Below are 23196 nucleotides of genomic sequence, written 5' to 3'. Positions count from 1 at the left end.
CTTTGACAATCTGGCTGTTGTCAGTTTTATTACACTGTGGTAGAGTTTTCTGATGATTACACCAATAGAAATGTTAAAAAACGACTTGGAATAAAAATCCTTTTACATTGACTTCCATTGAGAGTTTAGAAGTTCTTTTCCTTGTTACCTGTTACCAATGACTATGTATTTGACTTCCATTGAGAGTTTAGAAGTTATTTTCCTTGTTACCTGTTACCTATGACTATGCTTTGATTTCAAAGTGTCACAAAGAGACGTTGCTTTGTTTTTATAGACAGATAAAGATGTGGTCAGTCACCTGTCTCCTCCAAAATCACTCCAGTGGTTTCAGATGTTCAGGGTCAACCACTAAAACATTATTTACTGAACAAAACCACAAAGAACTACTACTGTACCCCACTCCACATGGTGTTACAGCACCCTGTGTAATAGCAGGCTGGGCGTCCTGGCTTGTGGACAGGTGGCTGGAATTAGCCTAGTTTATTATAGTTTCCTAAAACAAGTAGTGCCTTGTTTTTCCTGTCTTTATTGATTTTTTAAATACTTTTGGAATTTGGGTGTGTTTGTTTACTTCTTGTGTGTGTGTGTGTGTGTGTGTGTGTGTGTGTGTGCATGTGTGTGTTGAAGCATGACTCTAAAATAAGAATGACCTTCTACACTACTCTATAGAACTGCATGAGTTTATGAGTTCAAAAGCTATTCGCTTCGTCCTGGTCAGGGTCGCGGTGGGTCTGGAGTCTTCATGGAATCACTGGGTGCAAAGCGGGACTACCCACCAGGACAGGGCGCCAGGCCATCTCAGGGAACCACACACACATATCTCATTCAAATTCTGCAGCCAGATGTGTTAGGACAGACCAAGAAATCTGCTTACATCACCTCCATTCATCACCAGTTACACTCCAGTTAACTACTGGGCTCAAAATGTGTCCATTACAAAATTCAGCTGTTAATCTTCAAAGCTTTACATGGCCGCACACCTACTTATCTGTCAGATATATATCTCTGTCCATATGTCCCATCATGAAAATGAAAGTTCTCTGATTCATGCTGTTTAGCATTCCCCAGGTTCAGGCTGTCCGCTACGAGTAGCAGATCATTCAAGCGTTGCTGCCCCTTTTCTCTGGAACTCTTTACCTTCACCTATTCACTCCTGTATTTCTCTACCTTCAAAAACTCAGCTCATGTATTATTATTGTTGTTGTTGTTGTTGTTGTTATTACACCAATGTACTCATACTTAGGGGGCAATTCAGCATAGCCATTTCACCTACCCTGTGTGTTTTTTGGGAGGGGAAGGACATCAGAGGACCTGAGAGGCACACACACTCTGCATATAACGATTAGTTTAATTTAACCAGATTTAGGAATGGATTAGCTGTCTGTGTTGCTATAACTGAAAGAAAGTCAAATTTAGCCAAAAACAACATTTTTCCTCACTCACTTAGGTTTGGACAGTCATATGAAACTCTTTTATCTTTCTGTCATAATTTAACCATATATTATATATATTTTCTAAAAAAATAAAAACTCCCCCTTCACTGTCAGCCAAAAGAAAACGACCTTTTTCAGTTGTTAGGGAAATTGTACATTAGATTTGAAGTGAAAACCTTTTAATGATGATGATCGTTTATATCTGCATTCATCACATCTGTGGCAGTGAACACACACGTGGTTATTATCAGTAAAAAAAAAAAAAAAACACACACACACACACACACACCTAGAGTGCTGGGCAGCCACCTCAGCGCCCAAAGGGACTTGAGGTTAGGTGCCGTGCTCAAGGGCATCTCAGCCATGTCGTTTTAGAGGATCAAGCATTTCCTACAACCTTTAGGCCACACCTGCCCCTTTATAGGCAACACATCTAAATATGTTATTTTCTCCATATTTTACTTTATTTGCGTTTATTGGATAAATTTAATGTACTGAGAAACGCACAGAGAAAATCATCAAAACATGTAAGTTGGTCGCATTCTGTTTTTGCTTTTTTATTTAATTCTTCTAAAAAAAAAAAAGACATGTTATAGTTATAAGATAATTATAATAAAAATAATAAATAAATAAATAAATAGTATCAGATCATCAGATCAGGGCGCACGTGCCTGGGCGTCATTTTAGTCATGAGACTTGAACAGTGGGGGCTTGTGGGAAACCGGGTTTAGCTGGTGGAGTCGTACAATACCGACCTCAGTGACAAGGCAGCGTAACAACTCCATGTCCCGACGTGCACTACGGCGGGCACTCCTTGCATATGACTTCCTTTTCACTTTTTACCAGATTTTTCAGACTAGGCGCAAAAGGCGTCCGTTCGTGCCATGTCATTTGAGCTGACAGTGTTGGAAACAGATTAAAGCATCTCTGAAGGCGTTTTTCGCAAATCCAAATATGATAATTCAGTGGTCGTACCCGTAGCTCGGTACCGTCAATTGTTTACCTTGACGTCTGAGTTAGCAACCGTGCACTCTCCTCCAGTGTAGGCGATGCTAATGTCTGGTTAGCTGTAGCCGAATACAAGGAGCCATATGAGATTCACTTGGCTGTCCGTGGTGGGGGTTCCTGTAACCTAAGAAGGTTTTGCAGCTGTATACCATATCTTTCAGGAATGGAAGAAGTTGATCGGATTTTAATCCACTCTTTAAGACAGGCTGGCACGTAAGTGTTGAAACACCTGATCCTGCTGAGAGTGAAATTTCCAACTTGCTCTGATCTCATTCAGTGTTTTTTATTTGTATTTTTTAGAGAAGTTTAATAAGTCTGAATCAGCTGTTAAGTGCTTTCCTGCAGCTGCAGGCGTGCTATGTGTTTAACGTTACCTGATGCAAGATTACAACACTTCAGCAGTTTGTGTCCATGTTTACACCACGTTTTTGGTGTGAAATAGTTGAATGTACATCATGTTGGGCTAAACACAGTAGAACTGTCGGCCTGTTTTTAAAGATGTGGGAGTGTATACCCAGTGCTTTCATTCCATCCACCTATTTCTTTCTGAATGTCTGTTTATTAACACCCACCCCCATGTTTTACAGAGACATAGATGAAGATGTGCAGAGCGTCAAGCAGTTCTCCAGTGAGCTGATAGTAGAAGCGGTGGTGCGATGCCTGCGTGTGATCGACCCAGGCCTGGGCAGTGGCCTGTCCCCTATGCTGCCTCCTGGCATGTCCGCCCGCTTCAGGCTGGGAATGAGCCTGGCCCAAGCCTGCCAGGTGGGATAATGTAATTCTTTGTACTGTTAAACTTTTGTCTGTGCATCAGGGGAATGGGAAATATATTTTAAGCAGTGATATCACAACATGCCTTCCCACCATCTTCACATTTCATTGAGAGAAAAAAAACTGTCATCACCTCCATTGGTGGCTCAAACAAATATGGCCTGGTGTAAAATCCCCCTTCCTCTTCTCTGGTGTCTCGTGTATTACCCAAACAGTTCAACACATGGACATTTATTTGGACTTCATTTAAACAATATTAAGAGATTGAGGCAATGTAACTAAACAAATTAAAGAAATTGAAGACATTTCTTTTAAAAACCATTTGTAAAATGCAATTTTCTTGTGAGGAAAAAGTTAGGACACCCTATGCCCTGGTATGTCCCCCCCCTCTGCTGAAATAACTTCAGTTAGACATTTCCTATAATGATCTACCAGTCTCTGACATCAGCTGGGCGAAAGTGCTTCACACTCCTCCATGCAGAATTCTTTCAGCTATGTGATGTTCCAGCTTTAGTTTTTAGACAGATCTCCCACAAGCTTCCTCTGATACAATAAATAATTCCTTGTGGAGTCTATGTTGGAGAGCTCTCCAGACCCTACTGCAGAAAATCTGCCCCAAACCATGACATTTCCACCTCTATGCTTCACAGTTGATGTCAGTTCTTGTGCTCAAATGCTGTGCCTGGTTTACGCCAAGCATGTCCTCTGTTACTGTGTCCAAATAATTTAACTTTTGGACATCCTCATGCATTTTGTGGTCTGCTCTTGGGCTACGCTTGTCAGGATGGCCTGACCTGGCCATGTTGGCAGCTGGTGCACTTGTAAATCATTTAGCGGACAGTGAAATCACGGTTTTCAAAGTGTTCTGAGATCTCTCGGGCCGGAAGCTGACTTTCCTACTGTTCCTGGGTGATGCTGACAGTTTTAGCTTTTCACATGCTAATGGAAATGGGCCAAATCGTGAGTGAAATACTGCATGTTTATTTGCAAAGGTTTCACTTGCAAACAAAACATTGGTTGCCCAGATAAAAAAAAATGAAAAACTGAAAGTATGCAAGCTATTTTCTATGTATGTGACAATGAGTGAGAGGGAGGAAAAGGGAAAGGGGATAGACAGACAGCAAAACTACATTGCCGTAGCCTACAATTCCCACAATACAGTGCAAACCCAAATCTACTTTGATGACGGCTTACAGCGCTTGTAAACTTTAAAAGATTTTTGCATTATGTTCATTAATCTTTTCACATGTCAATCAGATTTCAAAATCTTGCTCCGCCCAGAAATAAAATGCAGAAATGGGTCATGTTGACTGCCAGGTCTCCCAGGTTTTCAGTTCACCTCGGCTTTAGTGTATGCAAGGTTTCGTGGAAACATTTCTACCAAGACTTAACCCTTTGCCACTGTACCCTGTATAACAGCATGATCTTCTAAAGACAGAAGAGGAAGTAAGGAATTTTCCAGAAGGGAAAAAAGCAGAATTCGTTATGCAGTTATTTTGGAAGCTCCCTCTGTAGTGGTAAATTTAGGCTTAGAGTATAGAAAACTGCAGGCATCTCCTGACTGTGCTCACATTTGCACCGATATATTTCCCCACTAAATGTTGCAATTGGTTACTATTGCTTAAGCTTGAAGGAGCTGGTTCATGTTATGCTTAGTGTTTTAATAATAATGAAGAACTTCAAGCCTTTTTAAAATTAAAATTCTCCTTTATTTCATTTAATGTTCTTCTGATAAAATAGTTTTACAATACATGAAAGCAAAGAACACAAAGCATTGTTAATATTCTGTTAACATATGAGTTTAGGCTGGTGTGTGTGTGTGTGTGTGTCTTTGCATACTATATTAAAAAAATCTGGCTAGACCAGGTAGAACATTTGGTTTCTGTTTTAGAAGTTAATAAAGCCTTTTTACATATTTGAACAACATATTTCCCCTGCTTTTCATCATTTTGCACTTTGTTAGGTGATATGTCTTGCAGGAAAGTGGAAAGTGGGGTGCCGAATGGGCTGCAGTACTACTATTTTTTAGGCTGCAGCTGCTAAATATAATCTGAGCATAGGAAATACCCATGTGTGCTTGTTTTGGGCTGGAGTTTGTATTTTTATTGAATGCTGTATGCATATATTTTCTGAAACCCAATCATTTCCCTTGCCCACTGTTGGCAATTATGAGTTTATGTTGCTGAAACACAAGAAAGTAAAAGTAAAACAAACATTGTTTTTATGGAACAACCATAAGGCACCAGATATCAGCAATGTGTTGCCAATCAGCTTATTTCAGTTTGGAAAGTGGCAGAATGAGTGGATTGAGCCATGAATGCATCAGTTATTTGTGTATGTTCTCTTGGTGTGTCGTATAACATATTGACATATCTACAACAAATAAAATGTGTTTGTGTGTGTGTGTGTGTGTGTGTATATATATATATATATATATATATATATATATATATATATATATATATATATATATATATATATATATATACACACACACACACACACACACACACACACACATACATGTATATATGATATAACATATATATATGATACAACATTTTTATTATTATGAAAAAGTCTTCATTTTCATGTCATTTTCAATGACCTTCTTATGTACATCATGTATATGCTGTCTTCAGTTTCAGCACTCTTGTTTAAAACACATGCCCTGATTTGTCCCTGATGTGTGAATATATGTGTGTGCAGGATTTGGGCTACAAAGGCGACATTGGCTACCAGACATTTCTCTACAGCAATGAGCCGGAGATCCGCTCTCTGCTCATGTTCCTGGTGGAAAAGCTGCCCAGGGAGAGTGCAGAAGCCTCAGACCAGCCAGCAGGTAAAATACTGCCATAATCCCATAAAGCAGATTCTGTTCAAAGGTGACTGGGGTTAAGAACGAGGTGCTGCATTTCATTGTGTTCATATAGGAGGTCTTCAAGGGCAATCCGATAGGGGTCCTTCCGTCCCTCCCGTTTAGACAGAACGGAATGTGATGTCGCTTTTATGTAAATTGCTTTTTTTGTATACTTTCTTCTCCGTATAATGTTTTATTTAAGACCGTTTTACCTTTTGGAAAGTGGCCAAAAGCAACTCCATTCAGCATTGTGATCGCTTTGTTTTGTGACTTTCTTTTTGTGGTTTTGATGCTGATTTTGAATTGTTCCAGTCAGCAGGGGGGGTTACATTTTTAGCCAAATTGGTTTATTTGTGCTTTAGCCAAACACAAGCTATACAAACCTTTTAATAGCTATAGCTTCATAGCTGCACTGGGAGCTGCATGATGTTTCCTGGTTCCCTGATCACTTTGTGTGTGTTGTGTATTGATTTGAAGAATTCCTGTATGCCTGGATAGACTAAATAGAAAAACATCCAGGTGTGCAGTCCGCTAGCTTTGTTCTTCTTCGTTCCATGCACTTTCTGATTCATCCCTCCTCCCTTAGGGAAGTCTGTTCTCCTGCAGAAAGCCATTGCAGCCCAGATTAAAGCTCAGCTGGCCTTGCCTTGGCTCCCTCCGTCCTGCAGACTGCCTCTCCACTGCAAAACACAGGTATGATACTGGTAGTTAATGCTTAAAAATGTGTTTCCAAATGGAATAACTATGTAATTGCACACTTATGCTGCATTTACGTTACAGTGAAGCCTCTGGCTTGCCTCGCTGTCGGGGGCTTTGTTGACATGACACAAAACACAAGCAAGTTGAGCTGTTCAGGCAAACTTTAAGCCTAGTTGTAAAAGCCTCACTGATTTGTCATCCACCTTTTAAACACTTGTTATCTTGTGGTTTACATGTGTGAATGTGTACATTCACAATGTGTGACCGTGCTGCTCACTTCAGCAATCCCATTAGGTTTTTTTTTTTTTTTTTTTTTTTTTTTTTTTTATTCCTCTGCTGTCACTCCCACAATCATTGAAATAAGGCCTCCACCTGTCTCCATAGAATTAATTAGGAGGCAAAATTTTGTTTTGCTGCTTTTGTCTTCTTTTTTGTCTTCCTGTAGACTTTTCTGTTTAGTTTAGTACCTAGAAGGTATCTTTATGAATTTTAAAGATTTAAACATTTACAGATATTTTGACAGAATGTCTCCACTTGTTTAAAGTAAACACTTTACTGAGAAAATAATGAGAAATAATTGTCATTAAATGATGCCAATCTGTTGTTATTGCCAGACATAACTGGGGTTTCGAAGAATTAAGAATATTACAGTCAGGTCCACAAGTATGTGGTCAGTGGTGCAATTCCTGTAATTGTGTCCCTGTAGACATGTTCAGTGGATTTAAAATGAAGCAATCAAGATGTGATTAGAATTTAGACTTTTCAGTTTTGCCTTAGTTTTGCTGTCTGCCTCAAGTGGGTTGAGGTCAGGTGACTGGCTGCCTTTTGAGAACATTCCATTGCTTTGCCTTAGTAAGATTTCTTTGCTTTTGAGGTATGTCCAGTAAACACCAGTGACCCAGTTCCTTTAACAGTCATACATGCCCCATGCCACAACAGTGCCTCCACCAGGTTTGGCAGATGATGTGGAATTGCTTTGAATCATGAACCTTTTCTTTCTCAATATTGGCTCCATACTTAAGCAAATCCATCCTTGGTCCAGAGCAGAGACAGACGTATTTACATTGTTTTTAGCAGTCTGGTCTGGCACTTCTGTTTTTGAGGAAACTTTTTTTTTTTATTAAATAATGTGATGAACTACTGGTTGATTTGTCTCACTTGTCATGTTTGTGTAAATTTGTCTTCAGAGTCCAGGTCCTTGTCACAGTTTCCATACCCAGCCGCTTAGTCTCCCACACTCTCTGAAAGCTTCTACCAAGAAACAAACTAAAGGTATATATTTTTGATACGTACTTCGGTGCAGGAATGCTTGCTCAGAGGTGGTAATGCAGTAATTCTTAAATGTGTAAATTCCTCTCAGAGGTGAAAGAGTACTGGAGAGAGCATTTGCTGCCTGTGACGTCCCAGCCTTCCCAACGTGCCTCAGTTCCTGCTTCACTGTTGGAGAACCATGTCTCTGAACTCAGCGCCGCTCAGGAATGGGAGAACGAATGGAACAGCCAAGGCCTTCTGTCCAGACTTACACCTGAGGTATATATCAGTCCTAACATGCCACACTGGGGTACAACAGGGAACTGACAACGATGTGGGCTTTAAAGAAACAGAAACAGGAACAGCTAAATCAACCTTCTACAATTATACCACATATAGTGGCTCACCCAAGCCATGTTTACTGTCCGAGGCTCACTTATTCGGTTTGCACTGGTGCTATCTCAGATAGACTTGGTTACTTGGTTTCTCACACTTGATAACATAAGAAAAGATGTTTGTTGCGTAATTAACACCAGCATTGTTCTGTTACTTGTTAGCGTTGAAGCTGTAGTGCAGTTATTGGATAATTGACATTTGGTGTTTACATTATTTATTATTTGATTATTAACATGGTAACTGTTTAATTGCAATTTTCTTATTCAAATGTTATATTAAGTGTTCAAAATGGGTTAAGCCATAACCATGTTTTTCTGGAGTTCACCCTTGTTCCGCCGTCCTAGTCACGACTGAGTGGTAAAGACAGAAATGAGTGTGTTGAGGAGGTACATGGTAATGTCCCTCGCACTAATGTGTCATTCAGCATCTAGGTCTTCACTGGCCAGTCTGCTGCCCTGCCATGCTGACCTTTCACACATCACCTCGATATTCACTCTGTTTTCAAAGTACACACTAGTCAGTTGTCTGAGCCATGGAAGGTATTCCTGTGCCCCAGAGTCAACAGGCACTAATCCTAAACTGTCATGCAGTGATCTGAATGCCTGCAGTGTACACAGTGTGGTATGTAAGATTTGAAGAAAAAAGCAACAGTGGTCCTCAAAAAAGGCACCTCTCACTTTTACTGCTAGTTGTAGGAACTTCTGGTGATTTTTAAGTAGGATATTTTGGAAAGACTACTAACGATTTTATCTTTTGGCTGAGCTTGTAAAGGGAGTGTATGCACTGAGGAAGTTGTATAATAATAATTGCTAATATAAATATAGTTGAGTCTAGATAGTTTATCCTTCTTATTCCTTCAGACAGTTTATGTGTAAATGATACCTTTTATTCTTTGCCAGTGTTGTTCCTGAAACCTTGCTCGAACTGCACTGTACAAACACACACTGCTTCCCTACAGGAAGAAATGCACATTTTAAGGGTGTTTCCACTCTTGTCCCAAATACTTGAGTCCACGCCCAGGACCGATTCTGGGCTTGTTCGGGGGAGGGGCCCCCATTATCTCTAGTTTTCTTTCACACCCAAGAATTTCATCCGAACCATAGATTGATTGGGCAATTCCATATGTCACTTTTCTATGTTCAGGTTTGGAAATTGGTAGGCACTGGTTTTATCTTTTTGCTGGCTATCTTTGGTGCAAAGACTTGGGCGTTTTTTGCATCCATGGCATTTCACCATGCAGGAGCATCTGTGGATAAGGAGCTATTCTCATATGAGAAGGCTTTTAGCCATTCAGGCCAGCCACGTAATCATAAGTCAGTTATAAGTAGTTATGTCATGACTGTTTCTCCTATAAATAATTGCAATAAATAATGCTACTGCTAAATTTCAAATATCAAATCATAAAAGCACAATTACACAATTAAAAATGTTTAATACTGGTTTGAGAGATTGTATATCTTTCAGTTTGTTATACTACCTGTTGAAAGTTTGCAGCATACTTTAAAAAGTAACATATGCTTATGTAATATATATATATATATATATATATATATATATATATATATATATATATATATATATATATATATATATATATATATATATATATATAGATAGATAGATAGATAGACACACACTAAAATATTGCTGACATTCGTTCATATGTAAACAAACACGTAAATAAACAAAACTGGCAATATCATGGTCAGCAAAAATGGCTGTGGTCATGTCAATATATTGCACAGTAAGTCAAAAATGTAACTATTGTGACCGGATATGTGAACACTCTGGCTAACTTCCATGTTAGCAGTGAACTGCACCAGAGTTCACTGGAAGCAAACCCCAGACCACTGATTTAATGAGGATTAGAGATTGGTTCTCTTCATACAGCTTTCACACTTGACCAGACGTACCGAACATCTGAGCAAGTGATCACAGGTTCACTAAGAGAAAACTTTAGTGTGGAAATACTCTGACATACACCATGTTCACACCGTTTTCACAAAACAAATCGGTGCTTGTAGTTTTAGTGTACTTGTTATGTTACTGGGCAGTCTTTGCCTTGCCAAATAACCTACACAGTATAGTTACACTGCACTGTGCCAGGGACATCTGTGTGTGAACCAGTAGCTTTGGTGTAGTACATACAGTATGTACCCTATACTGTATAGGTAATTTGGCAGTGTAAAACAGCCGTGTAGTGTCACATATCGCAAACTACGATGTTTGTGACTGATGCAGCAGAATCTCTCTGTTGCTTCAATCGATTCTCTGTAGGTTTGTAGGAATCACTATATTTAGTTTTCTGTACCATGTTACTTTGGCAAGAACTTTTACCTGTGTTAAATCTGGTAATATTACTGTACGACATCAGTCCACATCCTTCTCTCACTTTCAGTATCTTTCAGCTCGTCCTATAGTGGTGGCACATAGTGCAAAGTGCACTTTGAGACTGTAGGTGGGAACACAAGCAAGAAATGCACATTTTCCTTCGATTTTATTTCATTTTGGATCATTTGTATTGGTCCGTTTATGATTTTGACACAATGTAAAGAACAACTGCCAGATTCAAATTCTCAAAAAGTGAAACCCAACAATGGACTGGCAATGTTTTTGTGAGACCGCAACTATATGTTCTGTTTTAAAGAGGTACAATGGAGAAAAAGCACCAAACCAGCATAAACCAGTATCAAATAGAATTCAGTAAGTCAGGCATTTAGTTAATAGACTAACAAGCTTCAGCAATATTCAGACGCAGGCTTTGTCTTTAAATCTTTACTGTAAGTGTCTTAACGCTTAGTCTGTAACCTCAGATAAGCTTCAAATGCCTGGATTTAAGCTACGTTGCTTCACCAAAATGGGGAACATAACCTGGGAAATGTTATTAGCAGAATAGGGGGATCTTAAATGAAGGGCTATATAGCTAAGCAAAAGCTACTTATTAAGCAAATTAATAAGTTTCTGCTTAAAACACTGCTGTGTAATGACTTGTTTTGACTGTATTTTAATTCTGTCTGACTCTCAGTGTAAACAGAGCTCTGCTCAATTATTGTTGAGCTTTTCACTACTGCACAGTTACCACAGCCCCCATCATTAGCATATGAACACCCATAAATAGTAAATGATAGAATTTTATTTGTTGTACAGCTTTCACAGTTGGGCTTAACTGTACAGTTAGTGTCTTTTAAAGAGCACTAGAGAAAAATAAAAGATGCCTTTTTGCCAAATTGGCTCCACTAAACTCACCTCCTACTTTCCAGGACTATCGCTCTAGGAAACGAGCACGGTTGCAGAAAAGAATCGAGGAGCAGCTGAGAGCAGCTGCACAGCCTCGGCCCGACATCCATGGCGCCACACGCTCGACCTCTGACCTCGCTGAGCTGCTGAACTCTTTCGGGGGGACCACCACAGGAGGAGACGTCCTGACTAAAGGCACACGCTTCACCCACTCTGAGAAATTCACCTTCACACAGGTACATACTGACCAATGCTGTGTTGATTTGTCTGGTTTAAGCTCAAGCCCTTGCACTTGTTATATATTTTCGGCCCACTGTTCTTTGGTATTGAGCATTGTGATACTGCACTTGGTATCAAAATAGTTCTGGAGTATGGTGGCTCTTTACTCCTGTGGTAATTAAGGAGTTCAAAAATGCTGCTGTGCAAACATTACTTAGAAAAAAAAAAGTAAAAGAAATTCAGCTTCTGTGTTTTTTTTATGTGCGTCATACACTGAATAATATAATAATCAATAATAATAATAATCTTTAGATATAAATGGCTGATAAAGGCTTATAGTGTTTGTCTCTGACCATGAAGAAGTATTCAATAAACCGGGCTTGATTTAATATGAAGTGAGATACAAAGAGTTACCACCTCCAGGTCTAAAGAAAAAAAACGGGAACCCACCTCTCCTTTATCCTCTTTGGATTAATATTGCTAAATAATTTTACTTAAGGTGTCTGTTTTAGATCCGTTTGAACCCATGTGTATTTCATACTTGCATTCCCAGAACCTTTGATGGTGCTGTAATTCATTGAATTCTTCAAATTGTGCATTAAAAAGGTGGTTTTGTAGAAATGTGTTTTATTTAAGGAAGAAAGTCTAATAATTATTGGTTTAGAACGAACTTGTACTTGACCACATGGGTTCACTCTTAAAAATAAAGGTGCTTTAAATAGATCAATGGCGCGATGCCATACAAACAACCACTTTTGGTTCCATAAAGAATCAGGTTTGAAATAGATAAGTGAAGACTCTTTAGACCTTCAAACTGGTCTCTGGTACAAACATGATTCTTTATGGAACCAAAGCAGTTCTTGTATGATCTCGTTTAAAGAACCCGTTGAAGAGTGTAGTGCTAGATGAGGGATCTCTAAGAAGACTTTTCCATCCTTCTCTTAAAAGAAAACCACTTACCGTGTTTTCTCCTTCCCTGCATTTGCACTGGATCTGCTTTAAAAACGACATTTTTTGGATGCACTTGTGATCATTTGTAATATCCTTTCCCTCCAGCACATTTTCTTTACCTTTGTTTGCATTGTATGCAAAGATATTTAATAGGCTCTTGAAGTGCAGCGTTGCTCTGTGGTGTGCTTCAGCTTTCAGGCAAAGCCGAGCTCAAGCCGAGCTAACGGTCTTTGAAACACCTTTGTTTTGCAGGAGCCTGAAAAAGCAGCCCAGCAGATGGCAGCAGCAGCAAGTGCACTTCCCAGCTCGCACCAATCAGAGGAGGATCTGAAAGCCCAGCAGGAGGCAGAGCTGTCTGGTCTCCAGCAGCAGCTTCAGCAGCTGTCAGTCCACATGGAGGAGGTGGGAGGAGAAATCCGACAGCTTACAGTGTCCATTCATCAGGTAATGACCCTTGCCACCTGTGAAGAAATTCTCTGTGAGGGAAGTATTAGTAACTGCTGTGATGTGTTCTGAAACATTTAGATTTTGTGCCTTGAGGCCATGCAACATCTATGTAGCACCCTCAGCAAAGCAGAAGTAAACACACTAGGTTTCACAACCACGCTTGTGGTTACGAACTGCCTTTTAAAATAAGGACTGTTTTAGCTTACAAAATTGTAAATATACAGTTGTGTTTGCCCATTTAAGGCACCTATTTATTAAATCAATTTATCTCAACAGTAAGAGAGTGTTTGCTTGTAAAAACAGATGCAGGTAAATATGAATACAATAATAAGTGACTCTCTCAGAATCTCTCATTTCGAAGAAAAGGGTTGCTTTCAGATTCCTCCTGACGCCCCAGCCAGCATGTGCATTTGTTAAATTTCAGCACCAGCTCATCCGATACTATCGGGGTGGGTCTCTCAAGGCACCTCATGCTGTGATTTGATTATGATTTAAAGGGCTGCGATGTAATTCTAAAACAATTATCGATGCATATAGGTGCAGTTGTTGTTTTTTTCTCCTCTTTCCCCTTTCTCTCCACTCTCACTGTGTGACTCTACTTGGTACTTTTAAAGCAGTTAAAGTGTTTGTAATGATCAAATGAAATGAAATTACTTCCAATATCTTTTATTAATAGCAAATGGAAGGTTTTACAGTGGGGCTGCTGAATGTAGTAATATTTCACGATCCCAAGTAGTGTCGACGCAGTGGACAACTACACTGAGAGCACTCACTGAGAGGCCAGGTTTAGCACATGGGCGTAGCATTTCACATGTAGAAATTTTTCCCACTTCAGCAGCATCAGCCATGAGCTTCATCAGTAACTAACACTAAATCTTTCTTAGTGATCTGCCATTCCTCTGCTACCTTATTTAACAGCTCAGCCATATTTCTGACTTCCCCTTTTGAATCCTATTAACATGTTATCAGTTAACATTTAGAAAACCTGATTTTTGACGTTTGTGAATCGTTTGTGAACCACATTGCAGCTAAGAATCAAATAATAATTAATAATAATTATTATAAATAATAATTAATAAATAATACTAGACTTTCAGTTGGAGAGTTTTGGAACTGTATTTTTTATTATATTTGTGTTTTACTGAGCACTTACTGCCCAGATAAGGAGCTTTTTATCCTAATTTCACAGGTGTCTGAAACTTTAGTACAGCACTGTAAGCTTTTAAATTGTGCAGATTAACAATAAAGTAGGTCTGTTGACACACATGTAAGAAATAATTCAAGGGTTAATACGTGCAGATCAAAATGGATCATAAAAATATGTTGTTTTATAATTTGTAAATTTTACATGCCATTGTTCCTGTCAGGTTTCAGATGAGCTGAAACAGAGAGAGTTGAGCAATTCGGAGAAGGAAGACACAGTCAGGGTAAAGAAACAGACCATCGATCTCCTACCGGATGCTGAGAACAACCTGGTCAAGTTACAGGTAGGAGAGCTGTCCTCACAAACTACAGTTTAAAATATGTACTGCTTTATCTGCTTCACTGTGTTCTCTGTGTGCCTCTGTTTCAGAGCCTGGTGGAGGCTAGCGCTAAGCGAGTGGTTCATTTGGCTTCACAGTGGGAAAAACACAGAGCACCACTTATTGATGAACATCGTCGGCTTAAGGAGCTCTGCAGTAACAGAGAGGTACAGCCATGTTTGTAGTGTTGGATTAGCTTGTGTTGTCTGCATGGAAAACCAGATAAACCAACAGTTTAACCAACAGGACCTATCAGGACCAGTTTGATCAGTGATTTTTACATGAACGCTCAGTAAAACTTGGGTCTGAAAACATTTTTTTCTTACTTAAGAAAACTAATGTTCGCTATAAAAAGTAACACACAAATAATACATATTGTACAGATATATGGTCCCACGTCCTAACATGGTTTAAAAACAAACCTAGGTCTGCGTGTAAAAAATGATCAGTTCTCAAATCTCTCACTAGATGGAGTCCTCCAGAAAGTTATCTGAAATCAAGGACCTCCACGACAAAATCCGGCAGTCTGCAGAGGAAGCCAAAAAGAAGGAGGGCCTGTATAAGCAGTTGGTAAGAGACAGGAGTGCTTCATTTACATCTCCTGTTACTTCCATGTTTAAAAAAAAGAAAAGGGAAAAAAAAGAAATAGTACATCATTTTTTTGGACATATTCAGAATATTTCTTGTAAAATGTGTGTACATTTGCTCTCCTTGTGCTCCTGCTACAGATAACCGAATTTGAGACTTTGCCTAAAGACGTCTCTCGCTCAGCCTACACCATGAGGATCCTTGAGATTGTCAGTAACATTAAGAAGCAGAAGGAGGAAATCACAAAGGTCTTTATTTGCTATTCATCCAGCCTCTGTTTAAAAATACAGAATAGGCTATACCCTGCTTATTATTTTTTCTGTTCCCAATAATTTGCCACCGATAATGTGTAAAGTGATATTTTAAAAAACAGAATTGTTAAGAGAATTGTTTTATTAGAAAATGTGCAATAAAATAGTGTGTGAAATCATTTTAATAGAAGTGAAAACATCATAAATACAGTGAGTCCAAGAAGTATTTGATCCCTTGCTGATTTTCTTTGTTTGCCCACTAATAAAGACACTATCCTTCTGCACTTTTAATGGTAGATATATTCTAACATGGAGAGACAGAATATCAAGACAAAAATCCAGAATATAATTTTAAAGAATATATTTTAATTAATTTGTATTTCAATGAGGAAAATAAGTATTTGATCCCTCTTGCCAAACACACTCAATACTTAGTGGCAAAGCCTTTGTTTGCAAGCACAGCGGTGAGACGTTTGTTGTAGTTAACCACAAGTTTAGCACACACACCAGGGGGAATTTTGGCCCACTCTTCTTTGCAGATCCTCTCTAAATCATGAAGGTTGGTGGGCTGTCGCTTGGCAACTCTGACCTTCAGCTCCCTCCATAGATTTTCGATCGGATTGAGGTCTGGCGACTGGCTGGGCCACTCCATGACCTTAATGTGATTTTTCTTGAGCCAATCCTTTGTTGCCTTTGCTGTATGTTTAGGGTCGTTATCATGTTGGAAGACCCAACCACGGCCCATTTTCAGATCCCTGGCAGAGGGGAGGAGGTTGTCCCTCAGGATTGTGCGGTACATGGCTCCATCCATCTTCCCAGTGATGCGGTGAAGTAGCCCTGTACCCTTGGCAGAGAAACACCCCCAAAACATTATGCTTCCACCTCCATGCTTGACGGTGGGCACAGTGTTCTTGGGGTCATAGGCAGCATTTTTCTTCCTCCACACATGGCGGGTGGAGTTGAGGCCAAAAAGTTCAATTTTGGTCTCGTCTGACCACAAAACCTTCTCCCAATAACTTGGTTCATCTTTCAAATGATCATTGGCATACTTGAGGCGCGCCTCCACATGTGCTCTCTTCAGCAGGGGTACCTTTCGGGCACTGCAGGATGTGAATCCATTGTTGCGCAAAGTGTTGCCAATTGTTTCCTTGCAAACTGTGGTCCCAGCTGCCTTCAGGTCATTTGCTAACTCCTGCCGAGTGGTTGCAGGACGATTTCTGACTGTTCTCAGCATCATTGCCACCCCACGAGGCGAAATCTTCTTTGGAGCACCGGGCCGAGGTCTGTTGATTGTCATGTTATACTCTTTAAACTTTCTGATAATTGCACCAATAGTTGTTACTTTCACATCCAACACCTTACTAATCTTTTTGTAGCCCATTCCAGCTTTGTGAAGGTCAACAATTCTGACTCTGAGGTCCTGTGACAGCTCTTTGGTTTTACCCATGTTGGAGACTTGAAATCTGTGTGATCTGTCTGATTCTGTGGACAGGTGTTTTTCACACAAGTGATTAGTGAGAACAGGTGGCTTCAGGTCAGGTAACAAGTTGATTGGGAGTGTCTAACTGGTCTGTAAAAGCCAGAACTGCTAATGAATACTAAGGGATCAAATACTTATTTCACTCCATGAAATACAAATCAATTAATATATATTCCTTAGATTTATTTTCTGGATTTTCTTTTTAATATTCTGTCTCTCCATGTAAGAATACATCTACCATTAAAAGTATAGAATGATCATGTCTTTATTAGTGGGCCAACGAAGAAAATCAGCAAGGGATCAAATACTTCTTGGACTCACTGTACATAAAATATGCTTTAATGTGTACTAAATGAATAGTCAGTGATTCCATAGTAATTGAGAAAGTTAACATAAGGAAGTTATAATATTTGACCTACATAACACTTTGTATTTGAAAATCATTCCAGTCAAACCATTATTTATATCATGTACTGTGCATTATGAAGCATAAACCTGAGCATAGTTAGGTGACAGCTGCCAATTTAGTTTTGATCATACAAAAATAAAATAAATAAAATGTGTTATAAGATTAAAATAAAATCTTATAAAAACACATCTTGCCCCAAAAAAACAACAAAAAAAGAAAATTGTAAATAACTGATGAATTGTATGGAGCCATTTAGTCGAGTGTAGTCATTCAGTCTGTTTGTTAAAGCGTGATTTGGCGATCCTTGTGTTTTTAAACAACATTTTATTTTATTAACCCCAATGGAGGTTTACAGGCTGAAATGCACTGGTTATAAATAGTGTGTGTAATTCTACAGTTATCAAGTGTTGCTGGTTTTACTCTTTTATATAGTTTTTATTACCAATGAAGGTGCACTAGATCTGTCTTTCTAAACTTATTTGTTGCCTTAATTTGATCATGAAAAAAAAGAGATAAGCTTGAGGAGGACATAATACTATTTGGGCTTTTCCACTAAAGTTGGAGATAAGATAAATAGCCTTGTATTGTCTCTGCAGGGGAAATGTGTATTTGCCACATTAAATGGATAGATAAAAAAAGTGATAAAATACAAGGTAAACATTTATTATTCAAAATAAAATTGAATAAAATTATTATTAATTTTATTATATATAATTATTTTATTATTATTATTATTATAATTCACAGGTGATATTGCCCAGTTAATATATACACAGATGCACAGAGAATGAATATTACACAAATATTTTATAAATATTACACAAGATCTGTTGTATTGCAGCAGTTAAATAAACACTGGTGATATTGGCAGTAAATATACGGGTAATTAGATTACACTACACCGTTTATTGGTCAATTGAATCATTGGATAATCTGAAGGTGGTAATGCTTATAGTTTTGAATGAAATATCAAAAAATGCTGTTGGGGTCTTTTAAAGCGTTTCAACACATTTGAGTAACTGGACGATTTTTGTTTGTTCATGGTAGATTTTGTCCGACACTAAGGAGTTGCAGAAAGAGATTAATGGATTGACAGGAAAGCTTGACAGAACCTTTGCTGTAACCGATGAACTGGTTTTTAAGGTAAGTTCTCAGTGAACAAAGAAAGGACCTGCAGCAGTTGAAGCTAAGCCATGATAACAGAAATATTACATGTTCAGTTTAATTAATCTGTTCTCCTTTGTTGATGTTTTTTGTTTGTTTGTTTGTTTGATTTTGTGTATGTTTGTTTTTTTACAGGATGCCAAGAAAGACGAGTCTGTTCGGAAATCGTATAAGTACCTGGCTGCCTTACATGAGGTGAGGGTTCTAGGTGTCTATTACAGTACAATTATCTGTGGAATAACAGAATGCAGCAAAAACTAACTGCTACCACAAAATGGTTGTGTGACAGAGCAAATATGTGATATTTAAAGACTTAATGATGCGCAGTACATAACAATGCATGGTTTCTACTGCGGTTTGCCAACAAAGAATAGCCAACAACCTGGTGGAGCTGCCTGTTTAGAGGATCACTACAGTTGGCCTAAATCTCTGCTTTGTATGTACCATGCAACTGTCCAATGTTCCAGAAATACTGATACCTGTGCTCAGGGAAGTGCATCACAATGTCTGATTATCATAAAAGCATTAAAATATCAATATTGCCTTCCCCTACTGGTATATTTGCAGTTTCCTAGAGACTATGGTAGAAGGAACCAGGATGTTGTTCACCAATTACATTAGAGCTATTTCCTTTCCCTCACCACTCTATAAATCTTCATTTAACCTCTCAGAACTGCACCCAGCTTATCCAGACCATTGAGGATACAGGAACTATCATGAGAGAGATCAGGGATCTTGAGGAACAGGTGAGAACTTCACTTATTTTTAACAACCACTGTGTTACTTTATCTTTCTAATATGTTTACACTATTTTATAGCTTCCACATTTCACCTCTAAAGCCAATGTAATTGAAACATCTATAGTTATTTGATTTCACCCTATTAAGAAAGGTTCTTTAGAGGTTTTTTTAGTAAATACTATTCTACACATATGTAAGTTGTGTGTAGTCAATTCTTTGCATGTAATGAAATATGTCACATGCTTTGGTTAAAATTCCTCAGGGATCAACCCCCACATTACCCTTCTCATGTGGTATAAACAGCCTTGTTTAGAGTGGCTGGTTTCAGTACCTGATCTTTTAAATGATAACGACCCACCTCCTTCTCCTCCCCCCCAAGCCAAGGCTGGAGAATTTTGACAGCAAATCAAAAGCAGTAAACAGAACCACAGGAAAGTATAAAACGGTGCCATAGGCTTAGTGCTGTGCATAAGCTCAGTTTACGATTTTAGAATTCTTCACACCAGACTGATATGTGTTAGCTTGAAATGCTAATAGTAACAAGACCCACAGAACCAGTGCTGTTAGTATCGGGGTAGTAAGAAACAGCCGGTCCCTTTGGTGAACCATTTTGAACCATTGATGACAGTGAATCCCATTGTCGGGGGATGTGAAGCAACACACACTGCAGATTCTTTCAGTGCCGCACACTAACACACACACACACACACATATATGGGTGCCCATTAACCAAGTTACAGATAGCACAACATGCTAAAATTGCTAACACATGATTTGTGAATCTGTAAAATCAGCAGAAAGAAAAAAGATGGTATATTATATCATTTTAAAGTGTAAACTTCAGAGAAAGAAGGAGGCGCTGGGGTAGGGCGGTGGGGCAAACAAGACTACAGTTACCATAGCAGTACTCCTAAACCAGAATATTTCCCACAATACCATGCAAATCAAATGGTTTAGACCAAACACACACTTGTGAATTGACCATGTTTGCCATAATAGCGTGCACCGCAGTGTTGCCAACAAAGCGATCTTGTTACTAGTTTTAGCAACTTTTAAGACTCCTCTAGCAAGTTATCACTAAGTGGATTTTTGTACAAATCTTAGCTACTTCCACTAGAAGAGAACTGACAAAACTGCCCTTTTTTGAGTATGTAAATATGCACATAGTCCGTTTGATTTATCCTGTACAGAGAGTAAGAGAGAAGCAGTACTTTGTGCAACTCCATGACCTCTGCAGTGTAGTGGTTTGATGCGAGTACACGTAACTGTATGCGCCTACTCTCTCATTTTACTCTTACGTTATTCAAGTGTTCATAAGATGAAGTCTAACTTTGTAAGACAACACTATCTATTACCTGCATTATTATATGCATTATCTAGTGCTAAATGACTAAAGAAACTGAGCAGTTGCTTTTAAGCTGCTTGCGTTTGTCCTCGTCCACAGTTGTGCCACAGACAGCTAAATGATTGCTCTTTTAGGAAAGGGTTTGCTAAAATTGTCATGTTGTACTGTCGTAGGCTGTAAAAGCATTTTGGACAACTGTAACTGGGATGTTTCCATCAAAACACAAACATTACTGTCCTCTGAAGTTGATGGGGGTAATGTTATGGTCAGTGCAGTCTACAACTAAGCACTTCACATGCTTAGCTCTTAGCTTTGATGTAATGCTACAAAAATGGCACCTGCCCAAAGGAAGTGGGTGGAGATACTTCGATAGGGGGACAATATAATTGTAATGTGCCTATGTGGGGACGCATAAATAGCAGCCAAATCTAAATGGCTTGTTAAATCCCAGACAAAGGCTGTCCACAGAAAAGATTGGGAAGTGTGTGTGGGGGGGGGTTCATAAAATGCCCCCTCTTAAAACATCTTTAATGGTTCAATTTGGCCCCAGAAAGGGTTCCACTGCTCCACCAGTTTTGCTAAGTGTGTAGGAGAGCACTTAGCAAACTACAAAGACCAAGCTGGGCATGAACATTCATATTAACACACGAAGGAAATCTCCATGCAAGATCTGAACCAGTGTCTTTTTTTTATTTTCTACAGATTGAGACAGAGAACGGAAAGAAGACTGTTAGTAACCTGGAGAAGATTCTGGAAGACTATAAAGCTATTCGTCAGGAAAACTCCGCCCTAGCTGCCAAGATCAGGGAAGGCTAAGAGGTCAAGCCTGGAACCGTTTGCTGGTACTACAGATACTATGATTGCCATGTCATGGTAAAGCTAGTGTCACTCCATCTCCGAGCTTACGAGCCTTCCATCATCTCTTTTATTAACGTTCTGATCCACACATCTTTAACATTTGCTTACTTTGCTGGAGATGTGGACACAAGACTTTTTTTGTATCAAAATGACACAAATTTAGTTTGTTGTGAGAATGTTAACAGATACTAACACTAGTCATCTGAATGAGATGTTCCTTTTTTTTGTTTTGTTTTTTATTTGGCCTTGACTGCAGTGGTTCAAGGAGGACCTGCACTTATGCTTTTGCCCTGTACAAACAGCAAGTTTTGCAATACACAATGACAACTTTGTAGTGTAGATAAAAGTCCATTATTTGCGACTGCTGATTTTGTAATCGCCACATCCATTCATGTGAACATGGAGGAATGGAGTACTGGGTGAACTTGCCAAGTCATGTCTTTGTTTGCCAGATTTTAATGAGAACATGAGAAATTTCTTGCACATGACTGTGTTGTGAGAGGAATCTGAAAGCAGTGCGCCCAAATCAGTTGCTGTGGGTTTGATAGATAACAGGAGTTCACAGTGTTGTCATATTGATTCAGTGAGCAGTTTATTGATGTCTTTAACTTTTATCAAGTGGAGAACAATACTGTTTGTTTCCATCTGACCCCTTATCATATGCCGTGAGTGAAATGTAAGACAAATTGAATTTCCCTCTCAAGTATTATCTCAAAATGAGTTTGTAGAAGCCAATTGCTATTTGATTTTACATATTGCACACAAAAACAAATACAATAATTGCCATTTTTTAATCACCACATGTCTTATGTCCATGTGACCAGACTGAATATCTTCTCTTGTGCCACAACTAGTACGCTGTGGTGGAACGATTCATTGAAAAATTGTTGAACACATGATTCATCACTGTTCAAATGAATGCTATTGTCTAATGTATAAAAACCTGAGGCAGCAAGTTTTTCTGAAACAAATGGATTAGGCAGTTTCTTTTATACCATGGTCAAATGCTTGTCTCTCGTTTTGATTAAAGAGAATGCAAAAAAAATGCAGGAGTGAAATGTATTTTCTATTTTGTGTTTTTGTATATATTGTTTTAATCAAGTGTAATGTGTTTATTCTTGTGCATAATTTTTTGGCATGTGAAACACTGGGAAAGGGTGTGTGTAGGCCTATTTGTGAAATGTCCTCACAAAGACAGGACATATGGGGGGAGAGGGGGGTGATTGTGTGGGTTCTGTTTATAATATCTAAAAAAAAAAAAAAAGACAAATTGCCTTTACTGTCTTAACAAGCGTTGAATTTCATTTTTATAATTTTATTGCATTTCTGTTGTTATAAACCAAGACATTCAGAGTTATTTGATGTGAAATAGTGAATTGCGGAGAGACACCTTTAGTAATAAACGGTGGTGATGCGGACTCGGTACTGCGACCTTAACATGTATAAAATAAAATATTTATACTAATAATATTTATTTACTGTCCTGAAAAAAAACTAGAGAACTTGACTGTGAATTGTCGAGGTTAATGTGATGGTAATAAATAATAAATGAATCATAAGTCGAAA

General features: G+C 38.7%; 1 protein-coding gene across 1 annotated transcript; it reads left to right on the top strand.

Moving 5' to 3' along the window:
• Positions 1 to 2227: 2227 nt before the first annotated feature.
• ccdc22 (CCC complex scaffolding subunit CCDC22) lies at positions 2228 to 23167 on the top strand. Its single transcript, XM_072681805.1, has 16 exons — positions 2228 to 2654; positions 3029 to 3206; positions 5922 to 6054; positions 6659 to 6765; positions 7959 to 8043; positions 8132 to 8301; positions 11679 to 11891; positions 13078 to 13269; positions 14640 to 14759; positions 14846 to 14962; positions 15264 to 15365; positions 15524 to 15631; positions 18571 to 18666; positions 18823 to 18882; positions 19359 to 19433; positions 21475 to 23167. The coding sequence occupies exons 1-16, from the start codon at positions 2605 to 2607 to the stop codon at positions 21586 to 21588; spliced, it is 1920 nt and encodes a 639-aa protein (XP_072537906.1). The 5' UTR covers positions 2228 to 2604; the 3' UTR covers positions 21589 to 23167.
• Positions 23168 to 23196: the final 29 nt, after the last annotated feature.

This window comes from Salminus brasiliensis, chromosome 6 (assembly GCF_030463535.1).
Source record: "Salminus brasiliensis chromosome 6, fSalBra1.hap2, whole genome shotgun sequence".
Classification (NCBI taxonomy): Eukaryota; Metazoa; Chordata; class Actinopteri; order Characiformes; family Bryconidae; genus Salminus; species Salminus brasiliensis.
This window is presented reverse-complemented; position numbering and strand designations above follow the sequence as displayed.

Coding starts and splice junctions, on each gene's coding strand:
- ccdc22 (XM_072681805.1), top strand. CDS start 2,605: ATGGAAGAAGTTGATCGGATTTTAATCCACTCTTTAAGACAGGCTGGC. Junction 6,766..7,958: donor CTCTCCACTGCAAAACACAG/GTATGATACTGG, acceptor ATTTGTCTTCAG/AGTCCAGGTCCTTGTCACAG. Junction 11,892..13,077: donor AGAAATTCACCTTCACACAG/GTACATACTGAC, acceptor TTTGTTTTGCAG/GAGCCTGAAAAAGCAGCCCA.